This window comes from Mustelus asterias, chromosome 15, assembly GCF_964213995.1.
Source record: "Mustelus asterias chromosome 15, sMusAst1.hap1.1, whole genome shotgun sequence".
Lineage (NCBI taxonomy): Eukaryota > Metazoa > Chordata > Chondrichthyes > Carcharhiniformes > Triakidae > Mustelus > Mustelus asterias.
Genome location: NC_135815.1, coordinates 38,001,086 through 38,023,929, shown reverse-complemented (window position 1 = coordinate 38,023,929; position 22,844 = coordinate 38,001,086). Strand labels below are relative to the sequence as shown.

The 22,844-nt window shown below is 41.1% G+C and overlaps 1 protein-coding gene across 7 annotated transcripts in view; it reads right to left on the bottom strand.

The window, feature by feature from the left end:
* The window catches only part of esrrga (estrogen-related receptor gamma a), a 264,166-nt gene that overhangs the window by 26,988 nt on the left and 214,334 nt on the right, over nt 1–22,844 (bottom strand). For all 7 annotated transcript variants that reach the window (XM_078229786.1, XM_078229785.1, XM_078229783.1 and 4 more), the window contains 2 exons: nt 20,876–20,986; nt 18,120–18,281 (listed from right to left, as the gene is read on the bottom strand). In XM_078229786.1, coding sequence (XP_078085912.1) covers nt 18,120–18,281; nt 20,876–20,986 — 273 coding nt within the window. The remainder of the gene's footprint in view (nt 1–18,119; nt 18,282–20,875; nt 20,987–22,844) is intronic.

Here is a 22,844-nt window from a genome sequence, read left to right as displayed (position 1 = left end):
GTTGCATCAGATGCGGACAATTATGGAGACAGGGTTATGTAGTACTATCAGGTTTACGCATCTAAGGGATGTCGAGCTGGAATGGCAGTAGATAAGATACACAAAACTGAAGGGAAATAGTACTGAAGTCACTGGAAAAAAGGAATTCTTCAACAAAACAATAACTTTATTTTTTTCAGGGATATGGATAAACTACTGCTGGGTGAGCAGATTGGTCAATACCTGGTTGTTATTGGATATTATATGCTATCATATTCAGTGAATAAATTCCATTGTTCATAAGCAACTTTCAATTGAAACATAAATATTAAGGTCCACTTTAAGTGGAGTTAATTTCAAGGCACTTTGAATAGTGCCTTCCACAACAATAGTGAAACCACTGGCAGTATATAAATAATCCCAAATCCATGCTCTTTAGTTTCTAGATATATGCTAATAAAATAGAAAGAAACATTCGATAAGCTTGCATTCATATAGCACCCTTCATGTTCTCAGGATCTCCCAGAGTGAGCTAATTATCTTTCAACATGTAGGGGTAGAATTTGCCGCGAGCTTTGGGAGTCCAACATAGTGACCAAAATGGGACTTGAGCCTGCAGTTGTCAGCAGTGTACCTAATAGTGCAGACATCCTAGAGGTAGACTATGTGGAAGGTTGTCTCCACATACAGATACAAATAAAAAATTACGAGGACAAATGCCATTTGGCCCCTCAGATTGGAGGGAAAACTCTGCCCTATGGATCACTTGGGCCAACGGATCAGGGGTTATGGGGAAAAGACAGGAGAATGGGGATGAGAAAAATATCAGCCATGATTGAATGGCGGAGCAGACTCAATGGGCTGAGTGGCCTAATTCTTCTCCTATGTCTTATGGTCTATGGTCTTATGGTCATGGGGGTGACCTTTCATGCTTAACTGGGGCCATGACCAAGTGAATTGGCTGCAGAACAGGCAACCGACCCTAATCCAGCCCACTTCAAGTTTCCCACTGGCAGGAATGCATTGGGAGCTATCCAGGCAGGGTTATAATTCTGATTTCCCGTCTCCTGGACCCCCATCAAGGTGCTGGGAAAATTCAGCCCATAATCTCTGTTAAGTAGACAAATCTGGTAGCCAATTTGTACACAACAATGTTTTGCAAACAGTAATAAATTAGCAGACAATTTGTTTTGGTGGTGATGGTTGAGAGAGAAAGAGATCTTGTGCGAAACTCTAGGAAAACACCCCAACTCTTCCAAAAATTGCATGCTGCACTAACCGGGGCGGGCATATGGGTTTAATGTCACATCTGAAAATGCAACAAGGTAGCAGGCCCTCAGTGCTGCACTGAAGTGTCAGCGTAGATCACACATGCAAGTCCTGAATTGGGATTGGAATCTACAACTTACTCAGTGAGGCAATCAGATAAGATTGACCTTTAACTCTGCAATGTTAACAGCCACTAATTTCAAACATTTTTAGATCTGAATGCACATCACCTCATTCTAACACATTCACTAGCAACCAAGCATTTGCACAGTAAATGGTAAATAGTCAATGGCATAATTTAATGACCATAGTCAAAGGCTGGAATTCTCCAGCTTTGCATGCCCTGCTACCGCTGCCAGTGAGAACGGAGAATTTGCCACCCAGCTAAATCTCCATTCGCTACAGTGGGATTGGATAATCCCAGCAGCGGACAAAGTCGGAGCATTTGGGTCAAAATGTTTAAAACCTTCATATTGCAAAGTTAACTTTGTATATCCCATGTTAAATGGCAAATGTAAACCTCAATATCTATGCAATTGGTAATATTCAAAAAGAATAATCAAGATCTGTGGTTCAAACTGGATTTCCAAACAGAACAACTGAGTTGCAAACACAGTATAAATTAGTATTTTCGTTGCCATAGTGGGACTACTGAGGAAATGGTCTGGACTGACCTAACTTTGCAAATGATCTTAGTGTTTATCTTAACTTATCTTATCGTAATGTTTAACTCATTGCCACTTCTCTTCCAGGAATGCCTTCCCTGAAGGAGTACTGCTCTTCTCTCTGACCACAAAAACTGCTCTCCTGTCCACATGCCCATCCTAGTCCTTTTGCAATGTTCCAGGGAACCCCAACGCAAACTGGAGGAATAGCACCTCATCTTGAGATTGGGCACTTTACAACCTTCCAGACTGAACACTGAGCTTAGCAACTTCAGAGCATGAATTCTCTCCTCCATCTTTACCCCATTGCCATTTTTAAATTTCATTTTGTTTCTTCTTTTCATCTAATTCATCCCCGTATATCATCCTTCTTTCACATTTCCATTTTTCCACTTCTCCATTCCCATTCTCCATTTTGCAAACCGCCCCCCCATCCCACCCCCCCCCCCCCCCCCCCCCCCGCCCCCCCATCCCACCCCCACTCCCTTCCACCTTTCAGGGCAACTGCCTTCACCATCTGTACCTCTGTTCTGCCATTCACACATTCTGATCACTTAATGGAGACTTTTAGCACCATTCCCAGCCTTCTTCATCCTCATTTACATTCCCTTTATCCAATTACACCCCCCCCCCCCACTTCACCCTCACAATATAAATCTCTTGGTTGTCTTTGCTCATTGCGAAGGGTCATCCAGATTTGAAAAATGGGCTCTATTCTCTCTCCACAGATGCTGTTAGGCCTGCTGAGATTTCCCAGCATTTTCTGTTTCTGTTTGCAAATGATCTACAGGGGAATTAGAGGAGGCTGGTTCAAAACTGCTGACTCCCACTGATAGTAAAGCCAACCTTTCTATTAGCACGGTCCTATCCTCATTCACTATTCTCTCTAGCCAGGTCAACACTTGCTTCAAATGTGCTGACTCATTTTAACACTGTACTGGTAATTAATCCTTTCTCATGTAGGTTAAGCAGGTGCAGATCCACCTTAGCCGTGGAAAGCAGTGCATTAAAGGCACATGGAATTATCACTTAGTTATTTAGTTAACTCGATCAGGTCATGCACTTGAACTACTGTACTCCACTTGAACCTCACCCTGCTTCCTCCGCAATCCTGCAATGGGAACGTGAACTATGAGCTTCCTTGACATTTGATATGCAACATCCCATTCATTACAGTTAATTAGTGTCACAAGTAGGCTTACATTAACACTGCAATGAAGTTATTGTGAAACTCCCCTAATCGCCACACTCCAGTACCTGTACAGGTACACTGAGGGAGAATTGAGCATGTCCAACGCACTAACCAGCATGTTTTTCGGACTATGGGAGGAAACTGGAGCACCCGGAGGAAACCCATGGAGACACGGGGAGAACATGCAGACTCTGCACAGACAATGACCTAAGGCTGGGAATCGAACCCAGATCCCTGGCGCTGTGAGGCAGCAGTGCTAACCACGATGCTACCGTGCCGCCAGTAGCAACTTTTGCTTGGGAGAACAGAAGGAACAATCCCACGTGCTCTCATTCTGCGTCACACTAGATTGTCACAATATAGTGGAGAACCAATGGGCAGGGTGGGGTGGGAGTTGGTGTTAGGGGGGGAACTAGTAAAACTTGGAAATAACCATTACTGGGCTGAACTGTTCCGAACTGGTCCTGTGTACCTGAACATGTAACCCCAGGAGTGTTGGCGTCAGTACTACTGGTTTTTCACAATTTTGAACTGCTTTCTTCCTACTGGTCAGAAATAGGTTTGGATCTTAAGAATCCTGGAAAGGAATAAACTTGTTTTTACACTTGGGTTTGGGATGACTGTACATAATCGTAATCACCAACTAAATGGTGCTGCTCTCGGTAACTTATTATTTCTGAAGAGTGTTTATACGCTTCCTCAACACACAATTATTAGTGGCTCGATTCATATGGTTGATTTCACAGCATGATCGCTTGTGAGATCATACACAGTGGTTTCACAGATTTAAAGAACAAAGAAACTGCTGGGGGAAAAAAAAACTATAACCGGTGACAGCTGTTGAGAAATCCTTTAACAATTTAAAGTTTTATTTGAATTGCATAGCCCGATCAATTTGTGCAGAAGAATTTTTAGAAGTCTATGGGGGTTAAAGGAAATAAATCAATGAACAAATCTGCAGGCAAAAGCAGCCGGAGAGCACACAACAAAAATGGGATGTTTCTGGAGCAAACAGGCAGCAGGAATGATTCCTGTGCACGTAGAGGTTTTGATACATGGCCCAAATAAGTTCTATAACTTCTTTTCGTAGTCACGGAAAGGCATGCTTTTTCCTTTAACTCTCTGTGTAGCAGCACCATTGTTCGATCAGATTCTTCTTTGTGTGTTTATGGAAATGACTAATTTATGTCGCCTTGTGCAGTTGATGGCTTCTCATTAGCCACGTTACTCGTTCATTGTTTATTTTTAGTTTCAATCAACAATTACAGAAACCCTTTCAAAATTAACCGGGTGATCCAGAATTTTAGCAACCCTGCCTCCCCTTCTTTAATACTTGAGAGGCCACATCACTGAAGTAGTGGGGGAGTGGTGGGGCGGGGGTGGGGGGGGGGGGGGAAATGGTGAGAAAAACAGGCAGAGAGAAAACACACACTTTGAGTGAGTGGAACACGTAAGATTGCTGCATAATAAACAGAGTAGCAATATCTAGAACACTTGCTAAGGAGATTGGGCTGCTTAAATTGATGAGTAGCTGATTTAGAAAGGTTTGTTTCAGCTCAGGTGATGACAAGCTCTCTGTGGAATTGAATGTGACTTTACCAGGAACACCCCAGCAGCCACAACCCTCTCCGGCAAGCCTCCATCTGCTTCAACCAATATCCAAATGCATCACTGTCTATCAGGGCCTCAGCACTGACACTCTGGATGTATTGATTAATAGTTGCCCTAAGCTCCTTTTAGCAAATCAAATTTTCACTTTTAGCAAGGATTTCGGTTCTGATTTATTCAGCATAGTGAAATGTATTAAATTGACTTTGACATTCTAGAAAAACGGCTGAAAAACAACGCTTTCAAGTGAAGAGGAAATAGATATAAAAAATGTTTGGCAGTTTGTTTGTTCAGGCTAAGGAGGCGAGTAATATTCCTTTTTTGTTTAATGGAATTCAGAGCTGTCAGAAATCCAAGCTCTTTCACTTCCCTTTCAAAAGTACTGCTGATACCTTAGAAATATATGGGGCAATATCCATAAAAAACTTCTTTAACTAATTTCTCTCCTAAAACACATTTTATAGCACAACTATATCTATGATTAAGTAAACTTTTTGTTTAACACTTTGACAATTATAGTGAAATGCTTGCCCCCAAAACCTACATCTGTGTTTACAGACCGCACGCATACCTATATGTAAATATGAGATGATTTGAAGTTCTAACTTATTCCCGTCAACACAAAAATTGTGATTATTCCAAGTTGCACTGAATCCCAGTAAGAAGCAAAGAGAAATGCAAATTTCAGGACGGGAATATCCTGTAAGACATTCCGGCTCTAAAAACAGGAATAGAGCAGAAACACAATTCATTGACTTCCATGCAACGTGCACCAGGGGAAAAAAAAGCATTTATGATTTAATTGAACAATTTGCTTGTTTACTGACACAATGAAATCAAGGTTTGTGAAACAAAATGGCATTCCTCATCCAAGTAAAGAATGCTTGCCCGAGCAGAACTTGTGACAGCTTTACCACGGAGGCCAATGGTGAAGAAAGGTTTTCAGAAATTAATATTTTAAAAATCGGACAGCTGATTTGAGAACTACTTTTGGATTCACTACACTCCTTTGAGCATTGCTGAAACAAGAGAGATGTGGAAGCTTGTCATCTTGCACTCACGGGGACGCTTCGCAAGAGCATAAATAAAGGGAGAGAATAACAATTTATACTATGTAACAAGAGAGTGCTGATTGGTTGATAAGTGGACTCTGATTGCACTAGTTGATGGTGACTGATAGTTAACTGCCAAACGTTGTTTGAAATTTAAACCAGGCAGTTTGACCCTGACTGATCAAGGCATTGCTCTGAGGAATGAGTCAACAAATGGGTGTCACTTATTTTATTTAGCTGAAACAGGCACAATGTGGGCACATGTTCTTTCTGTCTGCAAAAAGCAGGGCCCTGTGTATATATTCACAGGGCCCTATTCTTTGCATACAAAAGTAACATGTACACACATTGCATCTGTTTCAGCTAAACAATATAAGTGACACCCATTTGTTGACTCATTCCTCAGAGCAATGCCTTGAGCAATCAGGGTCAAAATGCCTGGTTTAAATTTCAAACAATGCTTGGTGGTTAATTGTCAGTCACCATCAACTGGTACATTTTCCATGGCAATGCCTCTGCCAACCAGAGTCTGCTTGTCACTCAATCAGCATTCTCTTCTTATATAGTCTAAATAGTTGTTTTTCCCTTCTATTCTTATTCTTGCCAAGTGCCCTGATGAGTGTAAGACAAAAAAGCTTTGGCATGTCTCTTTTTTCAGCAATACTTCTTTAATTGTACTTTGGAAAATTCAGCATTAATTATCAAAAAAATTTGATTTCTACCTTGATCAGACCATGCAAGGGTTAACTGCTAAGACTTATTTATATCGGTGTTGCCCAGCATTAACCTGAATTTGACCCTTTTGTCTTCTGATCTTTTTCACTATATCAATGCCCAACACTGCAGTGATTTTTGTACTGTTGGCATTCAACATCAGTTGTAGTTATACTGTGGTTGATGCATACACACATTTCCAATGATAAAGAGTCTACTAATGAGCTCTTTTCAAAGTTCACTGGCAGCTAGGGTCCAATGAGCAGCACTCTGCGCATATTAGTATACATTTGTGATAATTCTGTCATCCCCGCTCAATAGTGGTGTGAAGAGAGAGAAGCCATGGGTAGGTAGTTGAGCTGCAATTAAAGGTGCAACTGTACAGGATTTGATGCATCAGTCTCCCGTCCGCACAGTAAAAAATCTAAATTTACATCAGTGAACATAAGTTGTGCTTTTACTTGTCACTATAGACAGTAATTACACCCATCCTGATTAATAATAAATATCAAACATTTTAATCAGATAGGTGAAAATTTCTGTTTTTACTGCTTCTAAAAATGAAGTGCGTTTGTACAGTGAAATTAGCCTACGGAGGGGCTAATGCATCTCAAGTAAATAATCCATTAACATTCAATTCAAATGTCATCAGTTCGGTGGCTGCATACTGTATAGCAAAACAAGTAAGCATGTTGTTTGATGGTTTATGGGTTCAGCTTCACAGTGCAGTGGCACTCCAGATAGACTGTGCAATGAAGTAGCATAGACCAACATTTTGTAACTTGATTTTCCCAATAACAACCCAAGCTTTGGAGATGAAAAACTTTCCTGCTGGGGAGAAGGAAAAAAATGGAGGTCAGATCAACCCTGATCAATCCCATTCAACTCCTGTGACTGAGCACAGACTAACATTGATGGAGGTTGTGGCCAAGCGTGAAGACTTGGTATGGGAAGAAGCGGAGGAAGAAAAGGAAGACAATGAATCTTGATGTGTTGGAAAGATATGCAGGGAACATTTGTACCTAATATTTTGCATATAAAATTGTGGCCTGGAATTTGCAGTTATAGAAACATAGAAACTAGAAGCAGGAGTAGGCCATTCGGCTCATCGAGCCTGCTCCACCATTCATTTTGATCACAGCTGATCATTGAATTTAATATCCTGATTCCCCCTTCCCCCCATATTCCTTGATCTTTTTAGCCCCAAGAGCAATATCTAATTTCTTCTTGAAATCAGACAACGTTTTGGCCTGAACTACTTTCTATCGTAATGAATTCTACACATTCACTACCCCCTGGGTGAAGAAATTTCTCCTCACCTCAATTCTAAAAGATTTACCCCTTATCCTCAAACAATGGCCCCTAGTTCTGGACTCCCCATCATTGGGAACATTCTTTCTGAATCTACCCTGTCTAAACCTGTTAGAATTTTATAAGTTTCTATCAGATCCCCTCTCACTCTTCTGAGTTCCAGTGAACATAATCCTAACCAATTTAGTTTCTCCTCACATGACAGACCTGCCATCTCAGGAATCAGCCTGGTAAACCTTCGCTGTACCCCCGTCCAAAGCACGATGATAGTAAAACTGTCAGCATTCGCCACCATTATTCCGCTGAAACTTATGGAAACCTCTTGAGTCAGCACATGCGCAGTTAAACGCAGAAACCCTAAAGCTTTTTCTGTGATCACTGATTCTACATTAACCCATAAGTTGGCTATTGAAACTTCTGCAGGTGCAATGCTGAACTGACCAGAATTTATTGTTTTATGCATTTAAAATTCCCCCAAAATGTTCTTGTTAATGAGACATAACTGTTTTTTTTAAGTGCCATACTAAGTCATAGCTACTGCTGAAAACCTCTCTGGTCCTGGAAGGTTAGTTTTATATTTGCAAAATGTCAAATTGTTCCATCATGATTAAAATTTCATAGCTCTTCAATCTAATAAAAAATACTTTTTAAAGTCTGTTTATGATATTACAGTTTCTAATATGCATGTCCCAATCTTCATTTCAGTCTTTATAAAATGTATAAAAAGTGAAGGATAATCTGTTCATTTTACCTCCTGCTTTGCTGTTCCATGAACTCTTCAATATGATGCCGGGAGATCCCCTTCACTTAGCACCCGAGTCACAGTGACACTGGAACAGGTGAAATCCACGCCACAGAGACTGTTAGATCCTTGTGGGCAGCTGACTGCTAAATCCAGGCCATAAGCTTGACTTTTTATGGCAGAGCTACTGTTAATGCTGTCATTTCTTTACTTTCATTCTGTTACTGCTGTTCAGATCCTGTAACCTAGAACCCACTAACAACACTGTGGGCCACACTGTGGCACATCTGCCTCAGTGCCAGGGACCCAAGTTCAATTCTGGCCTTGTGTGACTGTCCGTGTGGAGTTTGCAAGTTCTCCCCATGTCTGTTTAGTTTTCCTTCGGGTACTCCGGTTTCCTCCCACAGTCTAAAGATGTGCAGGTTAGGTGGATTAGCCATGGTAAATATGCAGGGTTCCAGGGATAGGGAAGGGTTAGGCCTGGATAAAATGCTCTTTCAGAGAGTCAGCACAGACTCTATGGGCTGAATAGCCTCCTTCTGCACTGTAGGGATTTTATTCTATTCTAATTATCTAACATGCCAAACAAAGCCCCTTCTTACAAAAGACAACTCAGTCACTTGAGTTTCTTACTGAGGATTTAAAATGAAGTACTGTACTTCATGGATAAATATTTGAAGAGGAGAACATTGTCGGTATATGGGGATACAGCAGCGGAGCAAAATAATCAGATAACTGGCATAGACACGATGGACTGAATAGCCACCTTCAGTGCTGTATAATGGCATGATTTGGAATGAACAGTTTATATCCTTCCAGTCTCTAACAATCACCATCTTTTTCTGAAGGGGAGTATCATGTAGCTTTTCAAAGAAAAACGCTCAAGAATTATCTGATAATATCCTTTTGCATTTGTTGAGTTTTTGAAAAGGCTTGTTTAAGCATTGAGTGCAGTTATCATTATGTGAAACTGGCTGGGAAGAATAATTGCGCTTTGCAGTACAAATGAACCAAATTAAAACATACAATTAAAATTATATGATTACTGGAGCACCCTGGTAAACTACTTCATGCACTGATGATAAATGAACTGCTTCATGTGGTTGGGCTCAATAATGTTTCAAAGCCTGTTCTTCTGATGTAATCACATTTGAAACAAGAATATGAAACAGAGACAAAGGATGCACAATAATAGGACATTTACGCTGATCATATTTCTGACAGGGGAGAAATTCATCTCAAGTGGAAGCCCTGTGCAAAATGAGTGGATCAATCCAAATGCATGGCCAAAGAGGTCAGTGTGGCATCCATTTGCAATTAGGCCAAAGGCTTCCTCAGCAGAAGGGAGTGTGGTGGGGGAACGGTGGATCAGTTAGCTCAGTTGGGTAGCTGGCTAGTGTGTGGTTCAATATACCACCATCAGCATGGGTTTGATTTCAATTCCAGTTTAGGTAGACTTGGGATCTTTGTCTCCTCATTCTGCCTGAAAGTGGAAGGCAATGGTAAACCATCACTGGGGGAAATAAACTGCCAAGAAAACAGCTCAGGATGAAGCATCAGCAGACACTAGCCAAGGACTTGCCTGCAGACAGAGTACATATGAATGAATGAACTTTATTTTCTATGTTTCTATATCAAGGAATATGGGGTGGGACGGTGGGGGAAGAGACAGGATCAGGATATCGAATTTGATGGTCAACCATGATCAAAATGAATGGCAGAGCAGGCTCAAAGGGCTGAATGGCCTATTCCTACTTCTATTTACGATGTTTCTAACTTTATCTGCTTGAAACTGGGGACACAATCAGGCAACCCAATGTAGCACACTGGTCAGAGTCTGACCAAATCTAGCCAACTCTAACACAAAGATGACCTGCAGCAATTTTATAACGTTAGGAGGAGCACATTTGATCCTCTTGACTCCGCCGAAATAAAAATAGTTAAACATTTTCTTACTCTTTTGGAATGACTTCCAATGGTCCGTTCAGAGATCACTGGTTAGAATAAGCAAGATTGACTCCATTGGAACTCAGTGGAATGTGTGTGGAACAAGCTCTGCACATCTTGTGCCCAATTTCAATTGGGTGCCTACGAGGACTGGCGTGTGAGGAGACAGATTTGTGCACTTAAGCCACCTACTGCATGTTACAGGTGGGGCAGCCTAGACTCCTAGAAGTTACAAGCTTCCAATTTGGCAGCCGTCTCACGACCGGTCGAGTGTAGAAAACGGCAATCCATTCCGCAACATTGGCTAAACCCTCACAAAATGTGTGCAATGATGTTGAATTTCTCTCCCTAGGTATTGCTTTGCCCTTAAGCAGTGGATACGGTGATTTAAGTGAAATACTTTCTGTGAAATATTTAAGACGTTAAAGACTTTGGAGAGTAGTCTGTGAGCAAAAAAAAAGTTTCAAGACCTAAAGGTTCAGAGAATACCCTGAAGAGGATGTCAGATGGTTTTAGTGTGTCACAGTAGTTGAATGCACCTTACACAGGGCAAAGAAAGATACTAGTTCTTTTAACACGGGGATGAAGTATGATGTGCTGTTATAGCAATGCTTGAGTAAGCACCTCCAGTAGTTTGTTAATGTGGTAACACGTGAATATTCTAATCCAACACAAAGTGTAACAATACATCTGACTGCTGCATTGATAATCTTTTTATCATATGTGTGAAACCTAGCTTCAACAGACGATTCAGCCTACATTACTCTCTCGTCCATTCTGTGCGTCTTACAATAGACTGGATGAAGCGAAGTGTGGAACTACCACAGTATCTACATAAAAGAGATTAAAGCCGACAGAATTCCATTTTACAGCTCAATCATATTGTGTTAGCATGCGCTTATCCAAGCACGTACAAAATTGAAAGAGAGAATAAAGAAGGCAGGCAGATAGGAGGCAGAATAGGAAGCATGGGCAATTTCAGCGAATATAAAAGGATGCTAATGGTGGGGGCCCTGTCACAGTAAAGGGCTATTAGGGCACAGCCTCCGTCTCTTGTACCCACTCATTCCACTCTAACTTGAAACGACTGAAGTCAAGTGCTGTCTAATTTCATTGTGCTCTTTGTCAGATAAGGACTGTTCAAATTTCATAACGTCCCGCTTTCTGTTCAGCTGCTTTATTAGCATGTGTAGCCTAATTCTATTTACTGATAAAGTCGTTTTATTTTTTCTTTAAATATTTGCCTCTGTTGTGGACACAGCTGAGTTAAGCGCTTTGTGATACAGAATTAATCAAAGCAATTTCTTTGGTGCTCTTTCTTCACATCAGAAGAGCTGATTTTATCATAAGCCAATTCCTTAATTCACGATCACTGTTAAATAATATTTCATCAGCGGTTATGTGGCTCACACGTTGGTCTCCTGCCTTGGAAACATTCAGAATTTAAACTATGCCTTTTTTTTTCAGTTGAATTTGCAACTGTGCTTTCCATTTTTATGTTTATCCAGCATGTGACAAAAGGCACCTGCTCGCTCGAAAAACGCTAAATTGCTGGGATTAAATTTTGCCCAACCCTCACTTCTAAAAGACGGTTGGCTGTTAGGATACTCAGATCAGATTTCTAACTACCTTTCGTTTTCGGGTAAAGGTCATGTTCGCTTAGTCAAAAGCTAGCATTAACAGAGAGTGGAAGAGTTTTTAGTCAAGCACTTCCAAGGCAAAGCACAGCGAGGGTTAATTAGGATCAAATTCCCAATTCACTGCTCCATTAAAATGCCACAAAATCAACCTGAAAAGAGCAAAACCATACAAAAACAAGCAACTTGGCTTCAAACTGGTTCACCAAAATGGCAACTTTATTTGTTAGCTATGCCAATGAGTAAAGAGCTCAGTTGCAGACACTGCTAAAAACTCTGACATCTTGCTTATTTTCTATTGATATTTTCAGGGGGTGCTCTTACTGAAAAAAATTTGACGTGCCAAACCAGCGTGAAAACAGGAGAGAGTCGCGCCGATTTTTTGGGCGAGTTAAAAATCCAATCTTACTACTCTGAAGAAAAAATGAAGCAAGACCTATTTCCTGCCAGCAAGTGGGGGAGGGGTGGGACCTAAGCTCGCCCGAAATCCGGCAGCATACAGCAGAGGGCACCAGTGCGCATGTGCAGAGTGCGCAGCGTCACCCCTCGATCCCAGTTGCAGAGGACGCAGCATCCCCCTGCCTGCCTCCCTTATGCCCCACCCCCACCCAGTAGGCCCTGCCCCTTAGGCCCCATCCCGGCACTGGCTGGTGCCCGGTGTGCACTGCCAGTGTGCCAGGCTGGCAGTGCCAGGGTGCCCTACCTAAGGGGCATTGCCCCACCCCCTATTTCCCGATTGTGGGGAGGGGCCTCAATGGCCCCTGGTCCTACCGTTGAGGTCCCCGGGCTCACTTGTAATATTTAAATTCTATTTACCCATTGAATTGAAATATTATAATCAGCCTCACGTCTTTTTGGGCACGAGGCTGATCTCACCGGATATCCCATGCTGATAAGGTCGCGAGAGGCGAGAAATGGGGCGCGAACCCGATTTTTCAGCTCTCTCACAATCTTACCGACTCACTCTGCCGGGCCACCGGCAGGGCGAGAAGGTAAAACCCCCCTTCAGATTTTGATGGTATTTGCAAATCAGGATGCATCAGGCCAATCTGTCCACTAATCAGTACAGAAAACACAGGCATAACTAAAGGTATTATCTTTAGATAATGCCTTACCTGCTGGAGACCTTCGTACTCATGTAGCAAAGCTGACGGAAAGTTATCAACCAATCAAAAACCAAGATGAGATCAAGGGCAGGATTTCCTAGTCCGCCCGAAGACCTTTCAATGGTCCGTCAAATTGTCCACCTCATTCCCTGTGGCATCACTACATGTCGCTAAAGGATCACCAGATTACTTCAAACAAAGGTTTCATTCTTTTAAATAATCCTTTGAAATGTTTTATGCCTTCATGCCCTACCATCACATCATAACAGTGTTCGAAGTCAAATTGCTCTGTGATGCCAAGTACAAATTGCTAAATACCATGGAATTATAGATGGTTTGTTCAGTTCTAGAGAACTAAAATCATGTCACCTTTGGTTCACGATGGTAGGGATAGATGATGAGAATAACCACTCTTGATGACTATTGGAGCACTTCGCATGAAAAGTTACCTTCACAAATAATTTTCTCCTGTCAAGGAATATTGCTGTAATTCCAATATTCAACTGTAGTTACAAGTAAAACATAACCTGTCAATGTTTTACATTTTTTGTGGTGATGTCGTATTGCTGGATTAAACTTTAAATTAGAATAAGAAGATATTTTAGTACAGCTACAACAGGTACTTATGTCACCTGCGGAATTTTCAGCGCACCCCGTTGCATGTTTCTCAACAGCAGGATGCAGCCCACCATTGGTCAGTGGTGGGATCTTCTGGTCTCACTGCTGTCAATGGGATCAGCCCATTGAATCTATCACCCGCCCTGGGAAAACCACACCGTGGGCAGGACCAAAAGGTAATTGTGTGAGAATGGGAAGAGAGAATGGAAGGATAGAAAGTAGCCCAGCTGAGTGCAGTCCTATCCAGCTAGACAAGAGGTGTTGGTGGGGGCTGATGAGGTCAACCATGTGGAAGGTTGCAGAAAGATTGAGAAGCAAGGGGAGAGCCAATTTACCTTTATCGCAATCAAACAGGATGTCATTCATGACTTTGCTAAGAAAAGTGCGGCAGGGAAGGAAACTGAACTGGAGGGATTCAAGCAAGTTACTCCAACCCCTCTTATTCTGTTCTTTTACCTCTAAATTTTATCTTGCGTATGCTTATCTCAGTAAGTTAAGGCTTCTGGTTCTTTGGGTTACTTCAGTGACCTCTACCAACTTTTTCCTTTGGAAATGGCTGGGACCAAAAGTGGATGAGGTCAGATGAGGAGAATTAGGGAAAAATTAAGGCACTTTGTTCAAAATTGCTGTATTTTTGTTTGTATTCATATGTGGTACGATTGATATTTTTGGAAATTACAGACTCTGCACCTTAGAAATGTTTTTGCAGCAATGTGATTACATTAGAAGCCTTTTGAATACTGATGCAGGTTCATGATGTTCAACAGTCACAAAACAGGATAAATAGTTAAAGTAACCAGTTGAAGTTGACAAGTCACTAGGGCTGGATGAGATGCCTCCAAGGATACCAAGGGAATACCCAGAAATAGTGAAAGCACTGGTCATAATCTTCAAATATTCCTTAAATATGGAGTTAGTACCCCAGGGCTGGAAAATTTTAATGGTACACCCTAGCTCATGAAAGGATGTAAGGACGAATCAAGCAACGACAGGGCAATCAGGTTAATCATAATTCAGGACCAAATTAACAGTTGGACAAAAGTGGATTAATTAACAAGACAGCAATGACTTGTTACAGGCAAATTGTGTTCAACTAATTTGATTAAGATTCTTGAAGAGGTAACTGAGGGGGTTGATGAGGGTAAAGCGACTGATATGGTGTACAATGGACATCAGAAAGGCATTTTATAAAGTGCCACGTAATTGGAGTCCACAGAATGAAAGGAACAGGAGTAACAAGGAAATAAAATTAGCAGAGTGACAGAAAACAGTAAGTAGTGGTAAACAGCTGGTTTTCAGAATGGAGGAATATAGTAGGGCTCCATAGACAGTGGGGGTGGGGGGGGGGGGGGGGTGGGAGGTTAGTGCGCTTCCAGATATATATTAATGATTTAAAGCTGGCTGTGCAGGATACTATTTCAAAATTTGCAGATGACACAAAACTTGGAAGTATGATGACACCTGCGGAAGTTAGTCACAAATTTCAAGAGATCAGTAGAATGGGTGGGCAAATTGCAGGTGAAATTTAACGTACAAGGAATGTGAAGTGATTCATTTTTGCAGGCATATTGAGATGAGGAAATATAAAATAAAGGCACAATTCTCAAGGGAGTGCAGGAGCAAAGGCATTTGAGGGTATATGTGCACAAAACATTAAAGGTGGCTGAGAAGGCTGCAAAAGCAGCTAACAAAGTATCTTGGATTGTGGGTTTTATATAGGAATATATAATACAGAAGAAAGGAAATTATGTGAAATCTGTATGAAACACTTATTCAGCCTTAACTAGAGTACTGTGTCCAGTTTTGGGACACCACATTTTAGAAAGGATGCAAAGACATCAACGAGGGTGCAGAACAGAATGAGGACAATGGTTCCAGGGTTGAAGAAGCTAAGTTATATGGATAAATTGGAGCAGCTAAGACTGTTCTCTTTGAAGAACAGAAGATGAAGAATAGATTTGATAGAGGTGTTCAAAATGATGAGAGGCCTCAACAGAGTGTAAAGGGAGAAACTGTTTCTGGTTACTGAAGGATAGAGAACCATAGAGTACCAATTTAAGGTGACAAGCAAAAGAGGAAATGGTGACATGAGGAAAAAACCTCTTTGTTGCAGTGAGTAGTTAGGGTCTGGATTAGACTGTCTGAGAGTGTGGTGAATGCTGAGTTAGTCATGGCTTTCAAAGAATATTGGACAATTATCTGAAGGAAAAACAATTGCAGGAAAAGGTGGGGGAATGGGATTAGGTGAGTGGCTCTTTGAGAGAGTGCTGTAATCATTCAATGGTTATTTATGCAGAAATATTGTTGCAAGTCTGCCAAGAGTTGGTAAAATTTGCAGGTCTTGTTTCATTACAAAAAAACAAAATAGCATCCAGTATAACTCAATAATGCAGCACTAACCTAGTAATGGTAACCCTTCGGCTAATGTTCACAGACAAGAGTGAAATAGCGGCAATCATTTTATTTTGACACTCCAGACATTTTTTTTCCAAAGATTTAAATGGAAGAACTTTTAAATGCCTTGACAACCTGGCAGCTCCCTTTGACAGTTGCTTCTGACAGTTTTGACAGTTAATTGTGATAGGTCTGTTGTCAGTTCCAATTAACTTGACATTAATGAATTTATGCACTTATGCCTACTTGTAACAATTCCAATGGACACCATTTCCACTCCATCTGACGGAGGAGCAGTGCTCCGAAAGCTTATGGTATTTGCTACCAAATAAACCTGTTGGACTTTAACCTGGTGTTGTGAGACTTCTTACTGTGTTCACCCCAGTCCAACGCCGGCATCTCCACACCTGAACTTCACCAAAGATGTCCTGGGACCAGATCAAAAGGGGCACCTTATCTCTCTGAAGGTTTATCCAGGCTATCCAAACTAATTCACAAATTTCAGACCTGCTCTTACCAGATCTAATTCTGGACACTTCAGACAGGATTTTCTGCACCCCCCCACCCCCAGTTCCACCCCCCCCCACCACCCCTAGTCCCCCCCCCCCCCAAAGTTGTTTACTGACAACAGAGACAGCCTATCATTGGCCGCCAGCAAGATCTTCTGGTCCTGCTGATGTCTACAGTGTTTTGCGTGACCCGCTCGTTCTGCCACCGGAGATCGCCTTCGACGGGACCGGTGGGAAGGGCCATAAAATCCCATCCTTCGTACTTCACACACCTGGCTCAGCAGAATCCCACTTAAGTGGAGGAAGCTAGTGATTTAAATGGTGAGGTGCCTCTGTTAACCGCACATGCCTCAAACACACCCCACACCCAATCCCCATCCTGCAAAAATGGAAAGTGCCACTTTTGGAGAAGGGTGCATAGGGGGAGACTTAGGATTTGGGGCATTTCTTCAACTATTTCTGTGATGGAGAGCCTCTCCACCGTGTTGAAAGTCTGGGCCATAGTTTTCCTCAGCTCAATCAGAACCACAGATCAGAGAGACAGCAGATGTATTGTACAAATGAACATTGCCAAAATAAATCTTGATTAAATCGGAAGTGTGTTAACGAGTCATGCTCATTTAGCTGAATAATTTGACAACAGTGAAAACTGACCCACTTGAAAGTTTTCATACTCCACAAACCAGAATGAAGACTTTGATCAGAGAGATACCTGAAATCTCCATGCCAGGAGTGATCTTCATGTTTCCCAGGGCTAGGAGGGGCAGTCTAGCCACTAGACCCCCATCCCAGGAAGAGTGTCGAGGTCAACTACTTGCCCCCAGCCCAAGCCCAGCCAACCCCCAGGACCCTTGGGGAACCCTCCCGCTGCAGCCTGGCAGTATCAGAGAGGCACATGGGAACTGCACCTACCTTCTTGATGCCCCCCCCGCCGGCCCCCTAAACTTGGGGTCCACTGCGCCAGTTCCACGATATTCATGAGCAGCACCAAGGCCCACCCAGTGCAGATCCCACTGGCGAGCCGGGTGACTGGCGGGAGAGCTTTGAATCGGGCTTCAGCCCGCTAATTACATTCAAATTGGCAGTCTTGCATAATCAATGGGTTCTCACCTGGTCTGGGTGACAACCTGATAAGGGCTCGCGGGGAGAATGGCGACAGGTTTGATGCCCGTCGGGAATCCCATTTTAGCCCCCATGTCCCATTCAACGGGACACTGGGATTCACGCCAGCAGCAAAAAGGACCAGTGACCCCCCCCCTCGCCATAACGTCTTTTCTGTGGTTTCCCAATTGTGGAAAATTCAGACCCAAACACAAAGGTAAAATGTGTTTCATGACATGCTCGACAGCTGCTTTGGTGTGGTTTTCTTTTTGTACCTGGAATATGCTTTGCCCATCCAATGATGACCACTAGCTCCCGATCAGCCAAGTCGCACAGTGTAGTGAGGGCTTTGATGTCACTCTCCGGAATGGTGGGATCGGGCATGGCGTAGATCTTCTCTGGCTCAGCCACAAGCAAGTGTGAGACAATCTTGTTGACTAGAATAGAAGGCCCGGGCAAAAGAAAGAAGAAATGCTTGCGTCAGTTTAGACAGCCTCATCACTCAGGGAATTGAGTAGCTGCAAGCGGTATCTCTTGGTAAATCTTATTTAATGTTGCCTTAATTAGAATCAATACAACCCAATTTTCATCAGAAAGGCTTTGTTATGCACAAATAATCAATCAGGATCCAGAAAATCTCTTAGCCTACACCCAAGGTACAAGACATACTGCACTTCCTGACTGACACAAGTTGAAAATTGACCATATATTTTATAAATGTATGTTTTGTTTTTAAGAAAAAGCTGTTAATTAAATAAACTACCGAAGATTAACACAACAGCTCTTCGATAACAAGTAATGATCGGTGAATGTTGAGGCTATCCAAAATAAGCACACAGAACAGTGCAATCTTATTCACGTTCAGATGTCTTGAGGAGTGGAAAGAATTATACTAAAAGGTCAAAAATTAGAATTTAGTAAAGCCCAATCCTTTTAAGCTAAACTTTTTAAAAAAAAATAAGTTTTAAACACATTACCTAGCAATTTTAACAAGGAGTGGGAGGGGTGATTTTATGCACGTCTCATGTCAGGTTAAATCTGACCATGGATATCTCCGATGGTCTGTATGGGTCTTTGTACTTTACAACAAGTCGAGGTGTTTAGTCGAGTGGTGTAATAGACAGTCACTATAATTAGTGAAAGATAGGAAAATGACCCCAGATTTTAAAAATACCACAAAGGCATAGAAAATCATAATGTACTCTGGACATTGACTGCAATATTCATTTATTGTCAGAAAACATTTTAGAATCCATATGTTCTGAAAAGGAAACTTGCTCTGATTTTTTTTCTATATATAAAATCTAGGGTAAGCTTAAGATGATGTCCCATCCGGTGAAGTAAAAGGTGAATTTACTATTCATTCATTCATGTGTGTTCTGCCCAAAGGCAGGTCCTCAGCTCATTGTCCATTGATGTTTTACCTTGAGCCATTTTTCTTGGCAGTTTGTCAGTGGTACCATTGCCTTCCACTCTCAAGTGTGGGGTGCAAAGGTGGGTTCCAAGTCTACCTCAGGCAGAGCGGGAATTAAACCTGTGCTGTTGGCATTATTCAGAACCACATGCCAGCCATCTAGCCAATTGAGCTAACCCGGCGTAAATGCACTTCACTTTTATTAACTTAGTGTTGTTTCCCCCGGAGTCCACTAAATTACATTCTTGTATATTTCCACCAGGAAATCTGACAGATAGCATACACACCCTTAACAACTACACATATCTACTTTGAATGTTTAAGATGAATTAAATAAACCCTTGTTTTAAATCAAAGGGAAAAAAATTAAAGAGTTTATCAGGATTCATCATTCCAACCATTTAAGGACTTAAATACTAAACATGTTCTGCCATTTGGATATCAGTATTAAAAATTTGGTTCTGATAGACAAGACGTCATTGCAAAATATTAATATAATGCAATTCACAGAAATGTAAATGCGACTAGGATGTTTCATCAATGCGGTATATTACACATAGTGCTCACTCTTGTAAAAGTGTGAGCTCTAGTCCGATTAGCATCTGAAATTCCATGAATTGCTTTCAGCTATACTTAATTATTTATTATTTAATAGAAGAAATGTGCTGGAAAATACAAACAGCCACTGACTTGTCCATGGTTATGCCCAATTGTGCTGAAAAGACACACAAAGCCGCGCATTAAATTCCTTGTGGTCTAAAGAGGAATTATTAATATGGGCCCATACAATATGTGTGATTTTGATGTGCTTGCCAATAAAAAGAAATGTAGTCAACTCAAAATAAATCACCTAATTATTGAATGAGTGTTGCAACACAAGGTTGATGATATTTTGTGCCATATCTATTCTTTACAGTCTTCCTTAACAGTCAAATAAAAGAGAAAGGAGAGAAAGCAACCAAAATTTAACATACACTCTTTTGATGGCAAAGTCTCATCATAAAAGCTTAAAGATTTAAAAAGACAATATCCAGCTTATGCAGGATTTGTAATCTTCATTCTAGTGTTTTGAGTTTAACACTATGGTTAGCTTACAGGCTCAGAGAAAACATACCACAGATGTGTTTAATACTGTCAATGTTCCACATTGTTTCATAATCCTCATTTTAAATCACAGTCATGGGACACAACTGTAAACAAAATTACAATTTTAAAGGGATTTAGAACTTTTGGTAAAGCACAAAATTAAAAAAAGAAGAATCGCTGGCAGCGACACTGCTGTGAGAAGCACTGTCTCTTTAACTGAACTACATAGAGAAAAAAAATATGGACCAGTCAAAATATTTCTACGTGGCTGTACATATTTTTTCACAAAATAACACCAGACTACCCTTGATGAAGAATAAATTCTGGCGATTTCTAAAATGGAGACTGGATTAGCTCTGCCTATTATCACTCCCATCTGTCTGCGAACTCTTTAACTGTGTGTGCAGGGTGACTATACTGAAATAGATAAGACATGCTAGTGTTTCATGGGATTGTAAATTAATGTGCTGAAGCTTTATATGTTAATGGACATCCTGTACAATATAATATAAATTAATTTGTTGTCCTCACATGGCTTTTTGGCTGGTTGAACCAGCTGAGGGTTCAAGTAAGGGCTGTTCTCTGCGTCTATCCTACGCTTATACTTCTGCCGTCCTCCACGTACTCTATCCAAGCGCACGCCTGGAAAAGAAGAAAAATTGCATTGAAAAATACAATGAAAATACAAATGCTCATTGCTAAATCAATGGCTCACATGATGGATGGCTTGAATTAATACCAAATTATTTTTTTTTAAAAGGGACTGCTCGATTGGCATACAGTTTAAAATGTAAAAATGATTTCATAGGACTATAACTTGACAATAATCAATAGCTGCTTGTACATTTGTACCTCCTATAATACAGGTTAAAACTGCTGTTGAACCACGATAGCAGTAAAAAGCATCACATTCAATGCATTGCCGGCATATATGAAACAAATCCAACAAAACATTTTAACGGCAAAATAATGTGCATGGTATTACATTTCCACATGCTTCCCCCTCAGTTAGAAAATGCTTCAATTAGGAAGCAAAGTCCCAGGTAGCTTGTCCGTTTTATGAAGGGATGCACACTAATATAGATTACTGTGATAGCAGGAAGACTTTTAAAAGGATATTCGCAGCAAAAATATGGGAGGCAAATTGATGAAAAGGAGTTTCTATTGGGAATATTTTGAAGCCAAATCATAATGTTCACATGCTTCAAAATAAAGATACTTAAAAAATGCAAATTAAGATATTTCTGCCATATCACGAGGTTGATAACATTTTTCATTTTAAATTACATTTAAACAGATGTTCAGTGTAAACAAGCCCTTGCCAATTTTCAATTACTTTGCCAATAATGTCCAAACTTTTCTATCAATAAAGAGTCGGATGTGCGTGAATATTTAGGGGGAGGTAAAGAGAATTATAATTTTAAGTAGCGTTCCACAACTGCTATACAAAACATGAAATTGCAGTTTATACTAAATCCAAGTGGGATCACTGCCTTAAGGACAATCTATCCTTTTAATTTATTGACATCAAAAGAAGCCTAATTTAATTATATCAAATTTCTCCTGGGAATATGTGTCACCACGGAAACCAGCTAACAGGAAGTGTCAATGATTTTTTTTTGTTGCTCTGAATATAACAGTAACTTTGAAAAATGTTGCATGGTGCAAAACTGTCTAAATTTTGCCAATCACTCACATCACCAGCATGAAATGGGCTGCCTCCAGGAGCCCACAACAGGTCAGAGGTTTTAATTGAACAACATCTCTTTCTGTCGTTCCGACAAAAGGCAAGCAGGAAAAATGACTCTGGCAAGATAGCTCAGAGTCTAGCAATGTCCAATTTCTCATTAGGTCTAAGCAGCTATCTAGCTGCTAATGCTGACAAGCCTTGAACCTTTTATTTTTGCTCAGAAATTACTTTGGCAGGAACAGGAATACAGCTTCATCACAGACGCCTGACTGCTGTTGCATTAACCTGAATGAGACCTCATAGACTGGCGTTTCGGTGTGGTGGAAATGTGCCCGAATGCAACATGTACAAGTCTTTTGTTATCCTGGCAGACGCTCTGAGCAAGAGGAAGGCACCACAAAGCTGTGCACATTAATAACCTGATTATTTGTGCCTCCGCACACTTGTATCAATTGTGAGCGGCACGGGGAGAAAGCAAACCATTTACTAAGCTGAAAACAAAAGGCAATTACTAAGCAAGTAGGTTAATGCATATGATACCGTATGTGCCAAGACTGTCACACTCAAGCTTCAAGGCAAGTAATATATTGAAGTGAGAAAACACCAAAATGGTTCATCCTGATTTATTTGGATCTCATTTCCTCAGTGGTCCACAACAGAGATCTATGGTACTGATCGGCTGTGTCTGCAGACAGGAGAAGTAGGTTTATGCCTAAGAATTTGAAGGTAAAGAGAACATATGGAAAAACTGACGTCAGCTGCCACTTCCCATAACATGGATCTTTTCCATGGATCTTCCACTTACATCTT